Here is an 18,631-nt window from a genome sequence, read left to right as displayed (position 1 = left end):
CCTGCTGGGCAGGGCATTGCTTGGAGGAGAATAATGGGACTTGATATTTATTGGTGATATTCCCTCAGAAAAGTCATTTTGAATTCTTTTGGTTGCATCATGAGAGTGGGAGCAAGCCTGTGGTGGCTTTTGGGGCTGTTCTCCATCCCAGTGGTTCAGGTGTCCACCCTCTCTCCCACCACAAGCAGCACCTCCCACAAGGTGATTCTGCTCTGGAATCCTCTGAGAAGGAGATGCATGAGAATCATCCCAGGATCACTGAGCTTGGGAAAGATCCCCCAGCCCATCCAGGCCAAGCTGTGCCCAATCCCCACCTTGTCCCCAGCCCCAAGCACTGACGGCCACATCCAGGTGTTCCTGGGACACCTCCAGGGATGGGCACTCCAAACCTCCCTGGGCAGTGTTTAATCACCCTTTCAGCTAAGAAATTCCTCCTGATGTCCACCCTGAGCCTGCCCTGGCACAGCTTGAGGCCTTTTTCTCTTGTCCTGTCCTTGTTCCCTGGCAACAGGACAAGAGGAAATGGCCTCAAGCCACACCTCAGTAGAAACCAGGACAAGAGAAGTGAAAGTTTGTTCAGAATATGGCTGGACAGGGCCAGGGACACTGTTCCCACACAAATCCAGGTTTCATGTGAGGGTTTGAGCATCTGGTGGGAGTGCAGGCAGCTGGAGCCTTGAGTTGATCTACATTAGGGAGGGTCATGGTGAGACAGGGAGCTCTTGGATCCAAACCTCCTTCCTCAAAGAGGCTCATGCAGCCCCTTGACCCTGGAGAAGCTGTTTGCACCTCCTCAGCAGGAGCAGCTTGGATAAAAATCATGGGCTCGGGTCCATCAGCTGGTGGACACCTTGGGGATGTGACCTTTGTCTCCTTCTCTCTGCAGGCCGGGACCATCACGGAGGCCAGGCTCAAGGAGCTCACCCCAGCCATGCCTGTGGTGTTCATCAGGGCCATTCCTGATGACAAGCAGGACACCAGGGGCTTGTACCCGTGTCCTCTGTACAAAACACGCCAGAGAGGCCCGACCTACGTGTGGACTTTTAACCTGAAAACCAAGGAGAGCCCGTCCAAGTGGGTGCTCGCTGGGGTGGCCTTGCTGCTGCAGGTCTGAGGCACCAGCACAGGCCCTGTCCTGCAAAGCCCTCACAGTGTCACAGCATTTCAACAGTTCAGTGCTGGGATTAACCCAACTTCCATCTCTCTGATGGACTCCCAGGTTATCTCTGTGTCCTGGGGATGTGACCCCAACAGGGCCTGTGAGGAGGGGACAGAGGTGCAGGGGGACACGGCCCTGGTTCATGGCTGCTGTACATCAATATCCTGTAATTCCTGCACTGCTGCACTCTCGGGTTTGGTGTTGCTGAAATGGCTCCCAAGGTATTAAAAGTCTTTTTTCCCAGCCCCATGACAGAAGAAGTAGTTGAGATTGGTTGGTTCTGCTTTTCAAGGTTGTTTATTTTCTCTGATCTATTCCATTCTTTCTCTGACCTGCTGAGATCTGTCCAGCAGGTTGGGTTGTGGCACAGTCCCTGCCCTTGGGGTGGTGTTGGCTTTTTATACTAAGAACTCTGTGTACTTTATTTACAATAATTTTCCAATACCCATCACCTATGTTAGACAGTCTGTCTCTACCCTAAACCAATCCTGAAATGTCACCATCCCAGCAGAAGATGGAGGACAAGAAGAAGAAGAGGAAAGACTGGATATGCCCAGATTCCTCCATCTTGCCTCTTGAACTCCCATTCTAAACCCCAAAATTCTACTTTTTCACCCTGTGACAAATTCACTATCATTCTACTCAAACTCTTGTGGCTTGTAAATCCTCACACAAAGCTGGGAATTGTTTCCATGGGTTAAAACCCACAGGTGTTTCTGACTCTGTGCCAGGGTCTCTGAGCCCCTTGCCAGGGTCTTGAGCCAGAGTAATGTCCTGGGTTCTGACACTGCACTGCAAGATCCCAGCCCAGAGCCTGATACACCACACCCAGAGAGAGCTAAACTTAAATCTGGTTTTTATTTCTCTTCATGATCCAAAGCAGCTTTAAAATCATCCATCAGTAAAATCAGCAGCCTTCTCCAAAACACTTAAATAGTCCAGTGGCTTGTGAAGTTCTCCGGAATTTATTCCTTTCCCTCCATGAGTGTTTCTTTGTAGTGTGTGTGATGTTGGAAGCTGGGAGGTGAGCAGATGTTGTGGTTATCATCTGTGTGTTGTTAACACTCCTGTAAATCTTAGAAACATTGGAAATGCTGTTAATATCCAGTGTGCTCAATGGAATCAATACTGAAAGCACAGCACAGGGATGATTTAAGTGAATATGTGGTGATGATAGATACTTACTAATAAAAGTAATTGTTTCTGGAATGGTCTCTGGAAGCTGCAGGTTTACAGACAGTGAGGAGATCACAGGGGCCAGGTGGGAGGAACACACCTGACACACACCTGACACACACCTGTGTGGGTCACTGGGGTTTAATCCCAGCTGGAATGGGAGAGCAGTGAGGAGTGGGGTGTCCCTGGTGCAGAGGGCACAGAGGGTGGCTGGGTGGGCACCGTGGCAGTGACAGAGCATCACTGAGTACACAGAGCTGGGAATGGCACCTGGCAAAGGGCTGGTTCCTGGGAAAATGGGGTTTTTCTGGGGAAATGGGGCTTTTCCTGGGAAAGCTCTCTGTGCTTGGAGGCTCACACAGGCTCTGGGGGACATTTGCTGTCCCTTGTCACAATAGAGATGGACAAGACACTTGTTTCTTCATGCAGAATAGCCAAACCTTTATTCACATAACCCATATCTTTAATATTGTTCATCTTTTTTGTGCTGGCAGATGTTTTGCCTGTTAAACAAAAAGTTTTTTTCCCATAAATTTCCACCATAGCTGTGTTTATGGGCCATATCAACTTATGGGGTGCTGCCTTGTTTGCCTGTGCTCTCTTTCTGCTTGGTAAAAACATCTTCTTGTTTGGGGTGGGTTTATCCTTTGCTCTAAGCCATAAAAACCCTTCTAACTCACACACCCTTTGCCTCCTTGGTTATCCAGTGAGACTGGCTCAGCAATTCTTTTCTTCTATATCAAAACTTGCTTCCATTTCTATTCCTTCTTCAGGCTCTACATTTAAAAATCTTTCTGCTAAGCACACGTATCTGTGAGACTTTCTTGTCAAACTTTCATCCTTCCCAACAACCCCCAAAGTCAAGGAGCACCTCAACAAACACCACTCATCTGGAGGGGTCTCCACTTGGCAGCTCTGGCCCTGATTGGGCTCAGGAGCTGGGGAAGGGGGAGAATCCCCAGCCAGTGCTGCTCCAGTGCTCACAGTGGGGCATTGAAGCTGAAATCTGACAGAAATCCAGGAGGCTGCAGTGCTGGTGTCCCTCCCCAAGCTCTGTCCTGCTCCTGCCTTGCAGCATCTGGAGGCACCGTTCATTCGTGGCTTTGCCTCTCAAAGTGCCTTTCCCTCAGCCTGGCAGGTTTCACACTTTTACCCCGTGGGAGGGAGGGAGCTGGGGGCGTGGGGTACTTGGCTGATGCTGGGGTTCCACCAGGACAGCATTTCTGTGGGCACACTTTGGTTGCTCAGAGCCCCATCTCAGACTGAGTGGTTTTAGGGGTGGCTTTGGCACGGGGCAGAATTTTGCTCAACTCTCTGCCAATCCAGGGGATCAGCTTTGCTCCCTCTGAGTCATCCAGGAGGGTGAAGCCCTCAGGCTTGGCAGGAGATCCACAGGAGCACAGCAGCTCTCTTCCTGCAGGAAGGAGAACATCCAAAATCCTCATCCTTGCAGCCTGGAGAACAACAAACTTCTGCATGAAGGTAAGGAGGGAAAACTCTCTTATGCTAAGAACTTTGTTTAATTGCTAGGCACTGTCCCCAAGGCACAGCCCCAAAAAATTAATGATGAAGGAGCTGGTAATGGCTTAGCAAAAGCCATCTGCAAATATCTAATGGAAGGGGGAGAGCTGTCTTAAGCTGGGTCCTTTAAATTGCCTCCAACCCATAAATGAGGCACCAGGGTCTGTGGAGTATCCCCTATAATGAGTGCCTGCTAGAAGAGGTCTGTTAGCGGGGGAAAGCTTTGCTATTAAATTAAATCCCTACCAATTTAAATTAAAACCTGCCAATTAGGTATGAAATGTAAACTGGTCACTTCCCACCGCTCTGCAAAGTTGGGCACATTAAATTCTCTGTGTTTTTCACCATGCAGGAGGTTGAGATGCATGAACAGAGCACTGCTGAATTAAACACAAAAGAGAAGGAGTGGAAGGGAGTTCATTGTGCTCCAGATAATCCATCATGCTGGGTTAGTCCTTCACTGGGGCCTCTTCAAGGCTGCTTTTACCAGAGGGGACCTTGTGGCTCTGCACAGCTCCTGACAGGGGGGGACAGCCCCAGGCTGGGCCAGGGCAGCTCAGGGTGGGCACAGCAGGAATTCCCCCATGGAAAGGGGGCTCAGGGATTGGAAATGCCCAGGGAGGGTTGGAGTGCCCATCCCTGGAGTGTCCAGGGAATTCCTGGAGGTGGCACTGAGTGCTCTGGGCTGGGAACAAGGTGGGGATCAGGCACAGGGTGGCCTCGATGGTCTTTGAGATCTTTTCCAACCTCAGTGGTGCTGTTTGTCATTCCATGTGCTTCTCAGTGCTCTGGATGTGGGATTTCCTGCCATTCTGGAGATTTTACCGTCCTAAACTTCATTCTTCTTCTCTTTTAAAACCTTTCCTCCTTTTCCCAGCACATCAGGGCCTCTCTCTGCTCAGTGTTGCCCTCCAAGATGCCCCTGGACATCCAGGAAAGGAGAAGCTCAGTGACTCCCCAGGCACTGCCTGCTCTTTCCAGAGCCACAGCCTGAGCTGTTCCCTTGTCAGCTGAAGAAGAATGGTCTGTTGACAACAAAATGGATCCGATTGTTTTATTATATATATCTCCCTGCATAATTCACCAGTTGGGCAGGCAGGGTAGTGGGGAGATATTTATAGATACTAGAAATGTCACCAGGGTGCTCATTCTTCATCCTTTGAAAATCATCACAGGAAAGAGTTGGCTGCAAAATGCTACAAGAGGACGGTGAATAATTTGATGCTTTAGGGGGTGGAAAAAAATCTTGACAGGCATGAGATTTTTCCAGCCATATCTGCCCAAACCAGGCAATTAAATCCAGCTGGACAGGCTCTTTATTAGGAGTGATTCATTAGTCAAAGGTCAAGGTTTTCTATCCATGAGCTCTTGGAGACAGCTGCCCACTTGGCACTGCCATGTGCACCTTCCTCTGCTCTCCTGGGCTGGGCTGGAGGATCCCAGCACAGGCAGGAGCTGGAGCTGCTGCAGAGCCCAGGGAGGCTCCAGGATGATGCCAGGGATGGAGCAGCTCTGCTGGCAGGAGAGGCTGGCACAGCTGGCATTGCTCACCTGGGCAGGAGGAGCTTTGGGGTGAGCTCAGGGTGGCCCTGCAGGGCCTGAAGGAGCTGCAGGAAAGATGGAGAGAGAGAATTGCCAAGGGCTGGGGACAGGAGCCAGGGAATGGCTCCAGAGTGACCCAGGGCAGGGCTGGATGGGAGATTGGGAATGAGGAATTGTGCCCTGGCAGGGATGGATGGGATATTGGGAATGAGGAATTGTGCCCTGGCAGGGCTGGATGGGATATTGGGAATTGGGAATTGTGCCCTGGCAGGGCTGGATGGGATATTGGGAATTGGGAATTGTGCCCTGGCAGGGATGGATGGGATATTGGGAATGAGGAATTGTTCCCTGGCAGGGTGGGCAGGCCCTGGCACAGGTGCCCAGAGCAGCTGGGGCTGCCCCTGGATCCCTGGCAGTGCCCAAGGCCAGGCTGGACAGGGCTGGGAGCACCTGGGACAGTGGGAGGTGACCCTGGGACAGTGGAGGTGTCCCTGCCATGGCAGGGGTGGCACTGGCTGGGCTTTAAGTTCCCTTCCAACCCATCCCATCCTGGGATTCTGTGATTTTTGGGCAGTTTAACAACAGGGAACATGTGGTTGCTCACTTTCACGTAAAAGTGGGGCCCCTGGGGAGTGACTTTGCCATCACTGGAACAAATCCCACCAGGCATTGTCCAGACCCATCTCTGAGGGTTCTCTCTGCCTACCCTGGCCCCACTCCTTCCCCACTGAGCTCCCCACACCTGCTGAAGCCCAGCCCTTCCTTCAGCACAGCCCAGCTGGGCAAACAAGGCTTTAAACAGTCAGGTTGGTGTTTTGGGGTGCCCAGGGGACCCCAGCCTGGCTCTCAGCCTTTCTCTGCATCCGTGGGGCTGCTTTGGGCCTGACTCCTCCAAAGGTCTGTGGTCAATTGGGTAACTCCAGTTTGGTGACATTTTCCAAAGAGATGAAAGCCAGAGAAGGAAAATTGTGCTATTGAACACTTAATGTCAGGTAAAATTGACTGAACTCTCCCAGGACAGAGAAATGCCTTTTCCACAGCCTGGGAATGTTGTACTTGCTGCAGATTATAATTGGCAGAGGAGCACAGTTCAAAGTGGAGTCTTCACAAATGCTTTGTAGTGGTGTCCCATGCTCTGGGGTTAACCAGCTCCATTTTACTGCCACTGTTGCTCCCAGAGCAGAGGAAAACGAGGAGCAGGCACACAAAGGAGAGCCTGGTGGCTGGGCAGGAGATTGGCTCCACTGGGGCAAATTAATTGCAGCTATTCCTGGGCACAGGCAGTGCCCAGGGATGCAAATTCTGCCCGTGTCACTGCTGCAGTGTTTGCAGCACAGGAGTGGCTGTAACCTATCAGCAAGATGCATTCGTTTTATAACGTGGCATTAATACATTTAATTAGCAAAGGCTTATTAGATTCATGTCTGTTATTATGCATTGTTTTTTAAATGACTGTAATTGCCCAAACAAATCTATAAATGTATTTACCTTGTTCATGGCTGTGAGCCTCATTTAAAAAGCTTTTAGGCTGTACAAGACATTCATGGAGTTATAAGCAGCCCCTCTAATTGGAGTGCTGGTGTTCCTGTCAGTGGACAGGGTGATTTGAGGCTGGAAATACTTTGTCCAAAGGCCTTGAAACCCACTTATGTATGCAAACTTTGGGGTTCATTTCTTGGAAACTCCTAAAACCTTCATCTTGAGCAGTGCCAGGAGCCATGAGGAGAAACCCTGGGCCTGAATTTGGTATTTTGGTTCAGTGTTCCTGAGAATCCACTGGGAGCTGGGGTGAGGGAGGTGTCAGGTGGGACAGCCCCAGTGCCTGAGCCCTCTGGTCCCTGGGAAGGGCTGGCTCAGTGCCCCAGCCTCCCTGTGGAAAATGCTGCCTTGGAAAAACCAGAATATTTGTAGCACTGTGGGAGGCTTGATGGAAGGCACACAGGGAAAAGTGGTTCGTGTCCATGAGGGAAGTGTTGTGCAGGTCAGCAACCCTGGAGGCCCTGGCACATTCAGGGCATTTTGAGGATAATCCCACAGAACCACAGAATTACAGAATGCCTGAGGCTGGAAAAGATCTCAAAGACCATCCAGGCCAAGCTGTCCTTGATCCCCACCCTGTCCCCAGCCCAGAGCACTCGGTGCCACCTCCAGGAATTCCCTGGGCACTCCAGGGATGGGCACTGCAACCCTCCCTGGGCATTTCCAATCCCTGAGCCCCCTTTCCATGGGGAAATTCCTGCTGTGCCCACCCTGAGCTGCCCTGGCCCAGCCTGAGGCCGTTCCCTCAGTCTGTGCTAAGGCTGAGCCTGTCCCAGCTGTGCCACCCTCCCTGCTCCCCACGGCCCAGGGGAACCAGGCCTGCCCTGGGCAGAGTGAGGGGCCAAGGAGGAGGAGCTGAGCTGTGCCCAGCTCAGCTTTTGGAGGAGCTGGGCCCCCCTGATGTGATGGTTCCAGGCTCATTTCTGGGGAGGAACTGGGGCCATTCCCTCTGTGCCTTCCTTTACCCACTCTGTGACAGTGGGGTAAGTCACCTGTGGCTGCTTTGGGTCCATTCAAAGGTTTATCTCATAGAATCCGAGAGTTATTAAGGTTGGAAATGACCTCTGAGATGATCAAATCCACCCTTAGTCTGCTCCCTGCTTGGATCACACCGAGAGCTCGGGATCCATCAACTCTTCACCAATAAATGAGCATCTTGTTGGCATTTTCCTTCCATTTGTTACCAAAATTGTGAAGCTCCAGCCCCCCCTCCTGCCCCCTAATCTCACATTGTGCTCTTCCCTGAGAGATCCTCCCAGAAGGAGAGGAGAGGAGAGGAGAGGAGAGGAGAGGAGAGGAGAGGAGAGGAGAGGAGAGGAGAGAAGAGAAGAGAAGAGAAGAGAAGAGAAGAGAAGAGAAGAGAAGAGAAGAGAAGAGAAGAGAAGAGAAGAGAAGAGAAGAGAAGAGAAGAGAAGAGAAGAGAAGAGAAGAGAAGAGAAGAGAAGAGAAGAGAAGAGAAGAGAAGAGAAGAGAGAAGAGCTGGCACAGCACCAGTGCCAGGAGTCGTGCTGGGAGCCACAAGCTGAGAGCCTCATGAGATCAGCCCTCACTTCCCAGCACAAAAAGGCAGCACACAGGGCATGAGGGAATGAGGTTTGGATCTGATTACAGTGGAGAAAGATGTCAGCCCTGGAAATTAATTATCTGCTCTTCAAAAGGAGCAAGTTCTCCGAGTTAATGACAATTAGGAATAGAAAATTGTAGAGGGGGAAAGGAAAAGGAACAAAAGTGAAACATTCTCTACAGAAAGGTATTGGGAGGTAAAAGAGCCACAAGCAGAGAGGCAGTTCTGACTGAAAGCCTGGAGGGTGGATGGTGTTAGCAACTGCAAATAAAATTGAATGGAGAACAACTGCAAAGGGGAAAAAAGGAGTTCTTCACAAAGCAGAGCAGGAGGATGTGGGAAATTGCTGAGGGAAGCTGAGAGCAGTGGGAGAGAGCCTGTACCAGGCCAAATTACAGTCCTGGGATTCCTTCCCAATGGGTCCCCATGGCATGTGCTCAGCTCCAATCCCTGCTTTGGACAGACAGACAGCAGAGTCTGGTGGTTCTGAGGTGAATTTTGCATGTTGGGAGATGTTCACCTCTGCTCCTAAAGCAGGTGAATGAATCCCTCCCTCTGCAGCCAGACAGGGCTGTTGGCACCTCCTGGGCTCCATGCAGGTGTGCCCTGGGAATCCCCAAAGCCCCCAGGTGAAAAGGCCAAATGGGATGAGGAGGACATGAGTGGAAGGCCACTAATGCTGGATTAAAGGCCAGCAAAGGCAACTGCTGCCAGACTTTGAGGCTTTGCAGGACTGGGGTCTCTCAAACAAACAAAAGATGCAATTCCAGGTTGGGCTGACAGAGGTAACTGCACAATGGGCTTAGTCCAGGGGAGGCATTTCCTTTCATAAGGCATCATGTGCTAATTATAAATAAAATACATAAAGCTGTAAAGGAAATAAAACTTCTCTTTGGGAAATGCAGAGGGAGTGGGTGGGGATGGCTGCCTGACAGGTCAGGGAAGGTGATTTTGGGGCTGATGCCTAAAGAGGCTCCCAAGAACAGAGGCTGGACAGGGTTAAAGGAATAAAGTGGGGATTTATCAAAAGGCCTCAAAGGATGCACCTTGGGCAGTGCAGGAGCCCAGGCAGGGCTGCACCCAAGGTGGGCCCAGGATGGACTCAGAGTCAGGAGTTTTCACCCTTTGATGAGTTCTGCTCCATTTCCACGCTGGGGTTCAGTGCCCAATCCCAGCTCCAGGGGATGCAGTCCCACCCTCCCAGGTTGCTCTCCTCCATTCCCTGCTGTTTGCACTTTTTGGGGCTGAGGCTGCAGCGGTGTCCTTGGTTCTGGGGCTGGAAAAGGATTGTTCTGTGTGCCTGAGCTGGGAGGAGACCTTGCTGACACTTTCTGTGCAGTTCAGAGTTATTGACCAGTGCACTGCAGAGCCTGGGAAATAGCAAAACTCAACTTTAAGGCATCAGGGCTAATTAGAAGAACCAATTGTGGCTCCACTCAGAGATCACAGAGGAGCCAGCTCAGCCTGGTGGTCAGTGAGCCCAGGTGCCAGCTCTGCCTGCCCTCAGCTCTGTGCTCCTGTCCCTGCTTGCATCATCCAGGCCACTTTCCTCATCTGTCCCCTCTTGGGACTCATTTATCCCCAGCTTGTTTGGTGTGGAACATCTGGGCTGGGGCAGGGCCAGCATCTGCTGCTAAGGCAGGCTGGGCAGGAGGGACAGAGGGACAGAGGGACAGAGGGACAGGAGGGACAGAGGGACAGGGACCTGGGCACGTGACAGAGCCAAGGGTCAGCCCCAGTGCTCGGGCTGGGGGCAGCAACAGGCAGCACCTCTGCAAATGAATGAGACATTTGTGTGCCAGCTGGGATCTCCTCGGGTGCAGCTGACCTCTGCAGCTGGGAGCAGAGCCAGGAGGCAGCAGGATGGAGCAGCTGATGCAGATGACAATAAAACACCTCTATTAACACTGACAAAGCAGGAGAGTGGAGAAGTGCTTTGTCAGGAGCCATCTCTTCGCCCTCCAGGAGCACACAGAGCTCATTTAATGTCTGGTTTAATGTTAGGCTGTGTCTAAAGAACAGGCTGAGATTGCTGTGAGGGAGAGCTTCCCCCCAGCCTGGCCATCACCTTTGCTGGCTCATCCATGGCCTTGTGATGAGCTGATCACAGCATGGCAGCCACAAGGGTTCCTCCAAACATTCCCCGTGGCCCCATCCTCAAATCCACCCTGAACCCTTGCAGCTCTCTGTTGTGCTGTACACTGTGCATGCATAAGAAATACTCATCATTATTTGAATAATGTATGATCTCCAAGACATCGTGGCAACCAAAAGGGTTGCACTGGGAAATCAAGATGCATCTGGCTCCTCCCTGGAAAAGAGAACTGCCTGAGGCATTCCATTGCCCACATCCATCTCCAAACAAGGCAGCAAGCCAACGCTCCCAGCCCTGCTGGAGGATTGTTCTGTTGGTTGAACCTGCAGCAGAAGAGCCTGGGTTTCAGGGAGGTGGATCAGCAAGGCAATGAGGATAAGGGCAGCCCTCAGGGAGATCTTCCAAAGCTCCATTTGTACTGGGAAAGGACAGGGTGGCTGGCAGGCCTGCTCTGCTCTCGGGGAGGTGACAGCTGCCTGCAGACCATGTGTAAACCCCAGAGAGGATTTTGGTGCTTGCCCAGGTCATCCCTGCACTTGGTTGCCCAATATTTTAGATTCCACAGGAAATCAATCCCCCCTTGTAAAGAGTGGCCAGGACAACCTGTGAGGGGACTCGTGGAGCATGTGGGGTCAGCTGGGGCTGAAGGATGAACATCTCTCTCTGCAAGGCCTCTTGGGGAGCTGAGGAGGCTCTGGCAGTGCTCTGGAGCTGCTCCAGGCGGCAGAGTGGTGGGTAAACCATGCTGGACCAAGGACACAACTTATACTAAAGAGATGACTTTAAATAATTAAGAGTGGGAGAATTTATTAGTTCTGTGGGTGCTTGTTCCTGTATCATCCTTCCTGGGAAAGATCTGCACATTTTTTCCCTCTCTGAATATGCCTGGCTTCAGCTCCCAGGCCCTGCTCCTGTTGCTTTTCCCAGTTTATTGAGGAGCCTTTCAGAACTTGGTGTTTTTCCACATTAAGCTGCTCTGTGTTGTGAGCACATTGTCTTTCAAGTGTCTCCTCAATTAGCTAAACAGGTTGAGGTTTTAAATCCTTCACTTCAAAGTGTTCTCTTCCACCCTCAAATCATTTTTATGGCTCTTTTTGCACTCGTTCCCTTTTTATCATCCCTCTAATGTGTGTGGATGGCCTCAGCCCGTTGTCCCCAGGGGCTGGAGTCACCTCCCTGCCCTGGGAACATCTCAGAGCAGAGCTGGCTGCCTTGCTGCTGAGTCACGGTGAGTTATGGTGCTGCTCTGACCCCTCAGTCCAGGCACTGCTGGCACTTTGGGAGCAGCTGCAGGGCCCTGCCAGAGCACCAGGGAGCACAGGAGAAACTGAACAAAACCTGTGTGAGATGGGAAGGGGATCCTGCCGTGCTCAGCACCCTAAGGAACAGCTGCTCTGTGTGCTGTGACCCCTCTGCTCTGGCTGTCCCTGCCATCCCCAGTGCAGCTGAGAGAGAGGCAGAGTCACAGAATAAAGCAGGGATTTATTCAAAGCATCTCCTCCATGGATCCACCTTGGGCAGCACAAGAGCCCAGCCAGGGCTGCACCCAAGATGAACCAAAATGGCCCCAAAATGAACCCAAGATGAACCAAAATGGTCACAAAATGCACGGCCGGGCACGGGGTCTCTCCCTTGGATCAGTTCTGCTCCATTTGCATCTTGCAGTTCATTGTCCCATTCCAGCTTTAGCCCATCCAGTCCCATCCTTGTTTTTCTCTCTCCAGCCCACAGTGTTTGTGCTCCTGGGCTGAGATTTGGATCATTTGTCCTTGGTGCCCAGCTGGAGCAGGAATTGTTTTGTCTCCCTGCTCTGTGCACAGAGCTCAGCATCCCCTGGTGTGAATCCCAGACCCACAGACTAAAGCAGCACAGAATCTGAAAAATACAAAAACCAAAACCTGAGGCATCAGTGTCAGCACCAGCCTGAGCTTCCAGGGGTGGAATGACCATTCCACATCACCCCCACTGCCTGGGTATCCCCTGGCTAAACCTCCATCAGCTGCTTTGGGGCTCCTCTGTTCCAAACCCTCCATCAGCTGCTTTGGGGCTCCTCTGTTCCAAACCCTCCATCAGCTGCTTTAGGGCTCCTGTGTTCCAAACCCTCCATCAGCTGCTTTGGGGCTCCTCTGTTCCAAACCCTCCATCAGCTGCTTTGGGGCTCCTGTGTTCCCAACAGCCCCTCCGTGAGGGCAGTGCCTGCTCTGAGTCCCCACACCTGGCTCTGATGGGAAGATGCAGCCAGGGTGTTCTGGAGAGCAGGGCAGGCTGTTCAGGCCTGGGGACACATCTGGGTGTGGGGACACATCTGGATGTGGTGGCTGCATGCTTTGGCCATGTAGAGTTTATTTAATTACAAAGCAAGGAGGTGGCTGCCAGTGGAGACAATGAGAAATTGTCCTGTTTTACATGGAGAGCCTTTGGATTCCAGCACTGAAAACCTTTGAATTCCAATGCAGCAGAGCCCAGACAGTGACTAATAAGCTCTTCAACAGGTGCTAACTTGAATTTACCTTGGGAAAAATACGTGCAGTGGAAGGCAACTAATCAGATAATCCAACATTTGACTAAATCCCTTTCTTGAACTCTTTGATCTCCTCAATTAGCTGCTACCAGGCTGCCTTTGAAAAAATACCTTCCAACAGAACAGGGCTGGGTGAAAACCATGAGTTAGCAGCCCCAGTGCTCAGGGCAGGGCCAGGAAGGGGGGCAGCAGGTCAGACACAGCCTGGCCTGGCTGGGGGAGATGGAGACACTGCAGCTGCTGCTGCTGGAGGCTCTCCCTCGTCACCCACAGCAGCATCTGCTGCTTTCCTGCCACCAGGCCTGGCCACAAAGGTGGCTGTGCCACTGAGATATTTTGTGAAAAATCCCTTTGCCAGGATTTCTTCTCCTGGGAAGCTGGGAAGCCTCAGCTTCTCCCTGTTTTGCTGCTCTGGAATGTGATTTGGAGAATTGTTTACCCAGCATGTGAATTGTTTTAAATTAATGACCAATCCCAGCCCAGCTGTGTCGGGACTCTGGTCAGTCACAGGTTTTTATTATTCATTCTTTTCTAGCTTTCTGATGTATCCTTTACTCTTTCTTCAGTATATAATTTATAATTTATAATTATATAATATATATTATATAATTATATATATATAATATATAATATATAATATAATATATATTATATATTATATTATATATTATATTATATATATTATATAATATATATATAAATTATATAATTATATAATTTTTAGTATATGATTTATAATATTATATGATATAATATAATGTAATGTAATATAATATAATGTAATGTAATACAATATAATGTAATGTAATATAATATAATATAATATTTATATTTACAATATTTACAGCCAGCTCTGCATGTCCCCAGGCCTGTGGGAATCCACAACATCAGAGGGGTTTGGGGAAAGCTGCAAAAGGCAGCCTCAGAGACAGCAGAACTGGGATTGGAGCTCAGCAGCAGCCATGAGATTGGTCAGCAGAAAAATTATGTAAAAAGTAGAAAAGCAAGGACAAATAGAACAATGATCTGTGTATTAATGCTTGTCTAGAATAACTCCCTAAGCTACAGAAAAGTTTATCCAGTGAGATATTGGGAAGTTCTAAGCTCAGTAATGGAGCTCTGTGCATTGTGTTTGAAGGCTCACAAGCAGGGATTGTATTTGAAATAAGCAAGCATTGTTTAACCAAAGGTACCTGTGCTTACAGTGGTTGGACAGAGCTACTGTCAATGTGCTTTTGCTTTGTGGGATTGGTCACAAAACTCATAAAGTGAGTTGTGACATTGAGTTCTGTGTCTGCTGCCTGGGATGTGAGCTGCTGGCATCTTCCCATTGTCATAGCCATGGAATGAGGCTGATGCTGGAAAATCCAACAGCTCAAGGCACATTCCCAGCAGTCCTGTCCCATTTGTGATTTGTACAGAGCTGGTGACAAGGCCAACCTCCCTCCAAGAGGGCACAACAACCCCATGGCCACCCCACTGCCAGGCATTCCTCATTTACCCACCCCAGAGACTGGAAGCAGCTCTTCAGCCCCGTGGAGGGGATGTTTCTGTGCAAACACAGCCTCCAGGAAAGCCTGGGTAAATGCCTCTTTATTTTGCTCACAGCAGGCAGTGCAATTTGTCTCTAATGAGCACTGAGGCTCTGCTATCACTCAGAGCAGTCACTCTGGACTCTCTGCTTGCATGCAGGGGGCTCAGGGGGGACCGTGTGGCTCTGCACAGCTCCTGACAGGAGGGGACAGACACGGGGGTCAGGCTCTGCTCCCAGGGGACAAGAGGGGAGGGAATGGCTCAGGTTTAGATTGGATATTAGGTTAAAACTCTTCATGGAATGAGTGCTGAGCTCCTGAGCTTTGTTTGGATCCCCACAGGCGCTGCCATTAACCCTGCACAGCCCCTGAGCAGGGCCAGCTCCTAAGGAGCTCTGGGGCAGCCCTGTGACCCTAAACCACCTGCAAGGCCCTGAGCCAGCCCTGGGCTGCTTTCTGACCTGATGCAGCCTGGTGCCAAGCAAGGAGAGGCAGCAAGGTGAGCACAGGAACCTTCCTGGCCACATGTGGGTGACAGGGACACACGGAGCAGGTCACCTGTGAGGTTTGTCCCCCCTCAGTCCCCCAGCAGCCTGTGGCCACTGCAGAGCTGAGGCTCTTCTGGCAGCAGCTGAGCTTTGTCGGCAGCCCTGAAGTTCAAATTCAAATAAATAAGAAAGTGCTTCAGATTCAGAGAAATAAAGAAGTGCTTCCCGAAGCTGGAGGCAGAACAGAAGAGCTGCTACCTGGCATTTGGACAAGGAGAGAGGATGGGGAGCTGCATCCTATCCCCAGAGCGCTCCTGACTCACTCTGTGCCTGCCGTGAGTCACTTCCCAAGGTCTCTCCTTCCAACGTCCCCTCTCCTCTGCAGGCACTGGAAATGCTCCTGAAAGCTCTTCCAAGCCCCATTCATTATTAAATGCCTTTGAGTGTGTGACTGCTGGGGCAGAAACACCTCGTGGGCACAGATCCCTCCTCTGTGGGCAGAAAACAGCCCGGGGCTGGAAGGGAGCCTCGAGTGACAGCAGGAGTGGCTGAGCTGTGCAAAACAGCTGGGAGGAAGGTGGATTCCTGTTCAGAGGATCCCTGTGGCAATAGGGCAGTGCTGGCAGCCTCCCAGCATTTATTGGAGGCACACATCTCCCATTCTGTGTCTCCTTGACAGTTTTTTGTTTCCCAGGGCAGTGGATCTGGCCCCAGCTTTCAGCAGCTGCCCCTTCTGAGCCTGGATTAAAGAGATGTTTAATACCCTACACTTTTCACCCCCTAAAAGTGCCTATATGCAGTGACCCTGTCACCTCAGCATCTCACTTTGAATTAAAATGCTGAGCTTTGTAAAAACCTCGTTGAAAAGCATTTCCTCAACTCTGTTTAGGGCTGGAATGCTTTTCCACTCAGACATCCACGTCCACCCTGCTCTGGTCCCTGCAGGTCTGAGAGAACTGGTGGCATTAGGACACCTCCTCTTCGAAGGACCCAGCCCACCCTGACTCAGAATTTCCCTCTTTTGTTGCTCTTTTCATCCCAAATTCTTTGCATCTCCTGAAACTTCTAGCAGTGACAATTTCAGTTTTGTCCCTGGATTGCTGAGCTCAGTGTTGTAGGTTGTGTGTGGCCTTGCCCTGGGTGCCCAAACACCCCTTGAGGTGGCCCTTAGAGTCTGAACCCCTCTCTGAGCTCCTCCTTTGCCACCAGCTCCCCCAGGGATGTGCAGGGATGAAATTCCCCCTCAGATTATCCAGCAGCACAGGATCCAGGGCTGTGGGAAAGGTGGAACTCATTGCACCTCCCCTCCATCCTGCCCGCCCCAGCGGGAAGAACTTCAGAGAATTGATTGGAGATTGTTTGACAGGGTCTGCTTTTTTAACCCCACGCTGACAGGTGTTAATTACCCCGTAGTCCTCAATTTCCTCATCATTTTCCAGCATCTTTCCAGGGCAATTGGGAGCAGAACTAATCCTTAGCTTGGGAATCATTCCTGGTTATTTTTCGCTGGGGCCCAGGAAGAGTGGCAGAGCTGCTGGGAGGATGTGACTGATGGAGTGGCCGCTCTCACCTCAGCAGCACCTCTGGGCCCTCCCAGCAGTTTTCCTGCATTCTGTTGTTCCAGGAATGGGCACAGTCCTGTCTTTTTTCATGTGTGGGCACCCCAAGCCTTCCCAGGTGCAGGAATTGCTTCTTTGGTGATGGAATGGCTCTGAGCCAGCGCTGCTGTGACAAAGGGACACCAGGGCCCTGCTGTGGGAGTGACAGTGGACAAAAATTCACTTTTATTGTTCCTCAGGTGCCTCCCATCATTCCCATCCTTTCAGGTAAAGGTCCATCAGCTGCTCCTGTTCTCTGCTGCCTCTGGGCCCCCCTGAGGCTCCTGCAGGGTCACAGGGACCTGCCCAGCCTGTCCCTCTGCTCAGACCTGCCCTGTGCCCCATTCCCAGGGAGGGATCACAGAATTAACCAGGCTGGAAAAGACCTTTGAGGTCATCAAGTCCAACCTCTGACCAAACACCTCCTCATCAAGTGAACCCCAGCTCTGGCTCAGCCTGGGACATCCCACCACAGCACTCAGGGCACCGGTGCTGGCCAGGGGCTCCTCCTGTCCTGGCACTGCCACCAAGGTGTCCCTCTGGTCACACTAGGATGTCCTGCCCTCACCAGGGGTGGTGCCAGGCTGGCCAGGCCACCAGAGCCACCACCAGAGAGGCTGAGAAGGTCACCAGTGAGGCCAGGGAAGGTGAATTGAGTGAGCCAAACCGTGATCTCTGCACCTGAGTGCTGCCATAATTAAGACAGGGGTTGGGAGCAGTGGGATTTGCTGTCTTTTGAGGTAGGAATTAGTCCCAGCTTCGTCTCTGTCACCACTTGCTCTCAACACCACAAATCCTGACGTTCTCCTCAATAACTTTTATGGCAAGTGGAGAAATTAGCTAATTCCCCATTGCTCCATCCCCTCTTATTAGTGCTACACAGAATTGGGTAATTATGAATAGAACTGCCAGGCAAAACGAAACTTCTCCCTGAAAAATGCATTTTAATCAACTCTGCTGGGTCCACGTGCTCCTTGGGAAGTGCTGATTGTGCCTGCCTGGCTGAGCTCTGCCCACACAGGACACCACAAGCCTGGCCAAAGGGCTGCAAGGGGGCCTTGGTCCCTCTGGACCCAGCCTGGAAGATGGGGGTGAGCTTTTCCCAGCTGGGATTTGGGATTTCCCTGGGATTTAGGGAGGGCACCTCAAAGCTGGTTTGATCTACTAAAGTTTGATCTACTCAAGTCTGGTCTACTAAAGCTGAGCAGCAAAGTAGCAGAAAGATACAGAATTATTGAATGACAGACTGAGTTGGGTTGGAGGGGACATGAAAGATCATCCATGGCAGGGGCACCTTCTGCCATGCCAGGTACTCTCAGCCCCAGTGTCATCTTCCTACTCATCCAATGTCCAGAATTCTTTGGGTTGGAAGAGGTCTCAAAGATCATCCTTTTCCACCCCTGCCATGGCAAGAACACCTCCCAGTGTCCAAGGGACACCTTCCACTGTCCCAGGGACACCTCCCACTATCCCAGGTGCTCCAAGCCCCAGTGTCCAGCCTGGCCTTGGGCACTGCCAGGGATCCAGGGCAGCCCCAGCTGCTCTGGGCACCTGTGCCAGGGCCTGCCCACCCTCATGGGGAGGAATTCCTTCCCAATATCCCTCTAAACTTCCTGTCACTCCATCCCTTGTCAAGAATCCCTCTCCACCTTCCCTGTTGGCTCCACTCAGGCAGTCCCAGCCAGCTCATCCTGAAATCTTTGTTTTTCCCAGGCTGGGCAATCCCAATGTGCCAAATACTGAAAACAGAGCTTGGGGCTTGGTGAGTGAGTGGTGGAGAGGTGACAACTCTGCCCCACACAAGGCAGCAGTGGGAACAGTCCCTGGGGGCACCAGCAATGTGAAATATGAAATTATACATTTCCTTCACAAAAGGCAAGGAAAAAATCCCTGCCA

The 18,631-nt window shown here is 51.2% G+C and overlaps 1 protein-coding gene across 3 annotated transcripts in view; it reads left to right on the top strand.

Moving 5' to 3' along the window:
• The window catches only part of DNAH9 (dynein axonemal heavy chain 9), a 160,828-nt gene extending 158,460 nt beyond the window's left edge, over positions 1 to 2,368 (top strand). For all 3 annotated transcript variants that reach the window (XM_071452702.1, XM_071452704.1, XM_071452703.1), the window contains one exon: positions 887 to 2,368. In XM_071452702.1, coding sequence (XP_071308803.1) covers positions 887 to 1,114 — 228 coding nt within the window. In that variant the 3' untranslated portion in view covers positions 1,115 to 2,368. The remainder of the gene's footprint in view (positions 1 to 886) is intronic.
• Positions 2,369 to 18,631: the final 16,263 nt, after the last annotated feature.

The sequence above is a fragment of the Agelaius tricolor genome, unplaced genomic scaffold (assembly GCF_023055355.1).
Source record: "Agelaius tricolor isolate 1412-34295 unplaced genomic scaffold, bAgeTri1.0.p SCAF_35, whole genome shotgun sequence".
Lineage (NCBI taxonomy): Eukaryota > Metazoa > Chordata > Aves > Passeriformes > Icteridae > Agelaius > Agelaius tricolor.
This window is presented reverse-complemented; position numbering and strand designations above follow the sequence as displayed.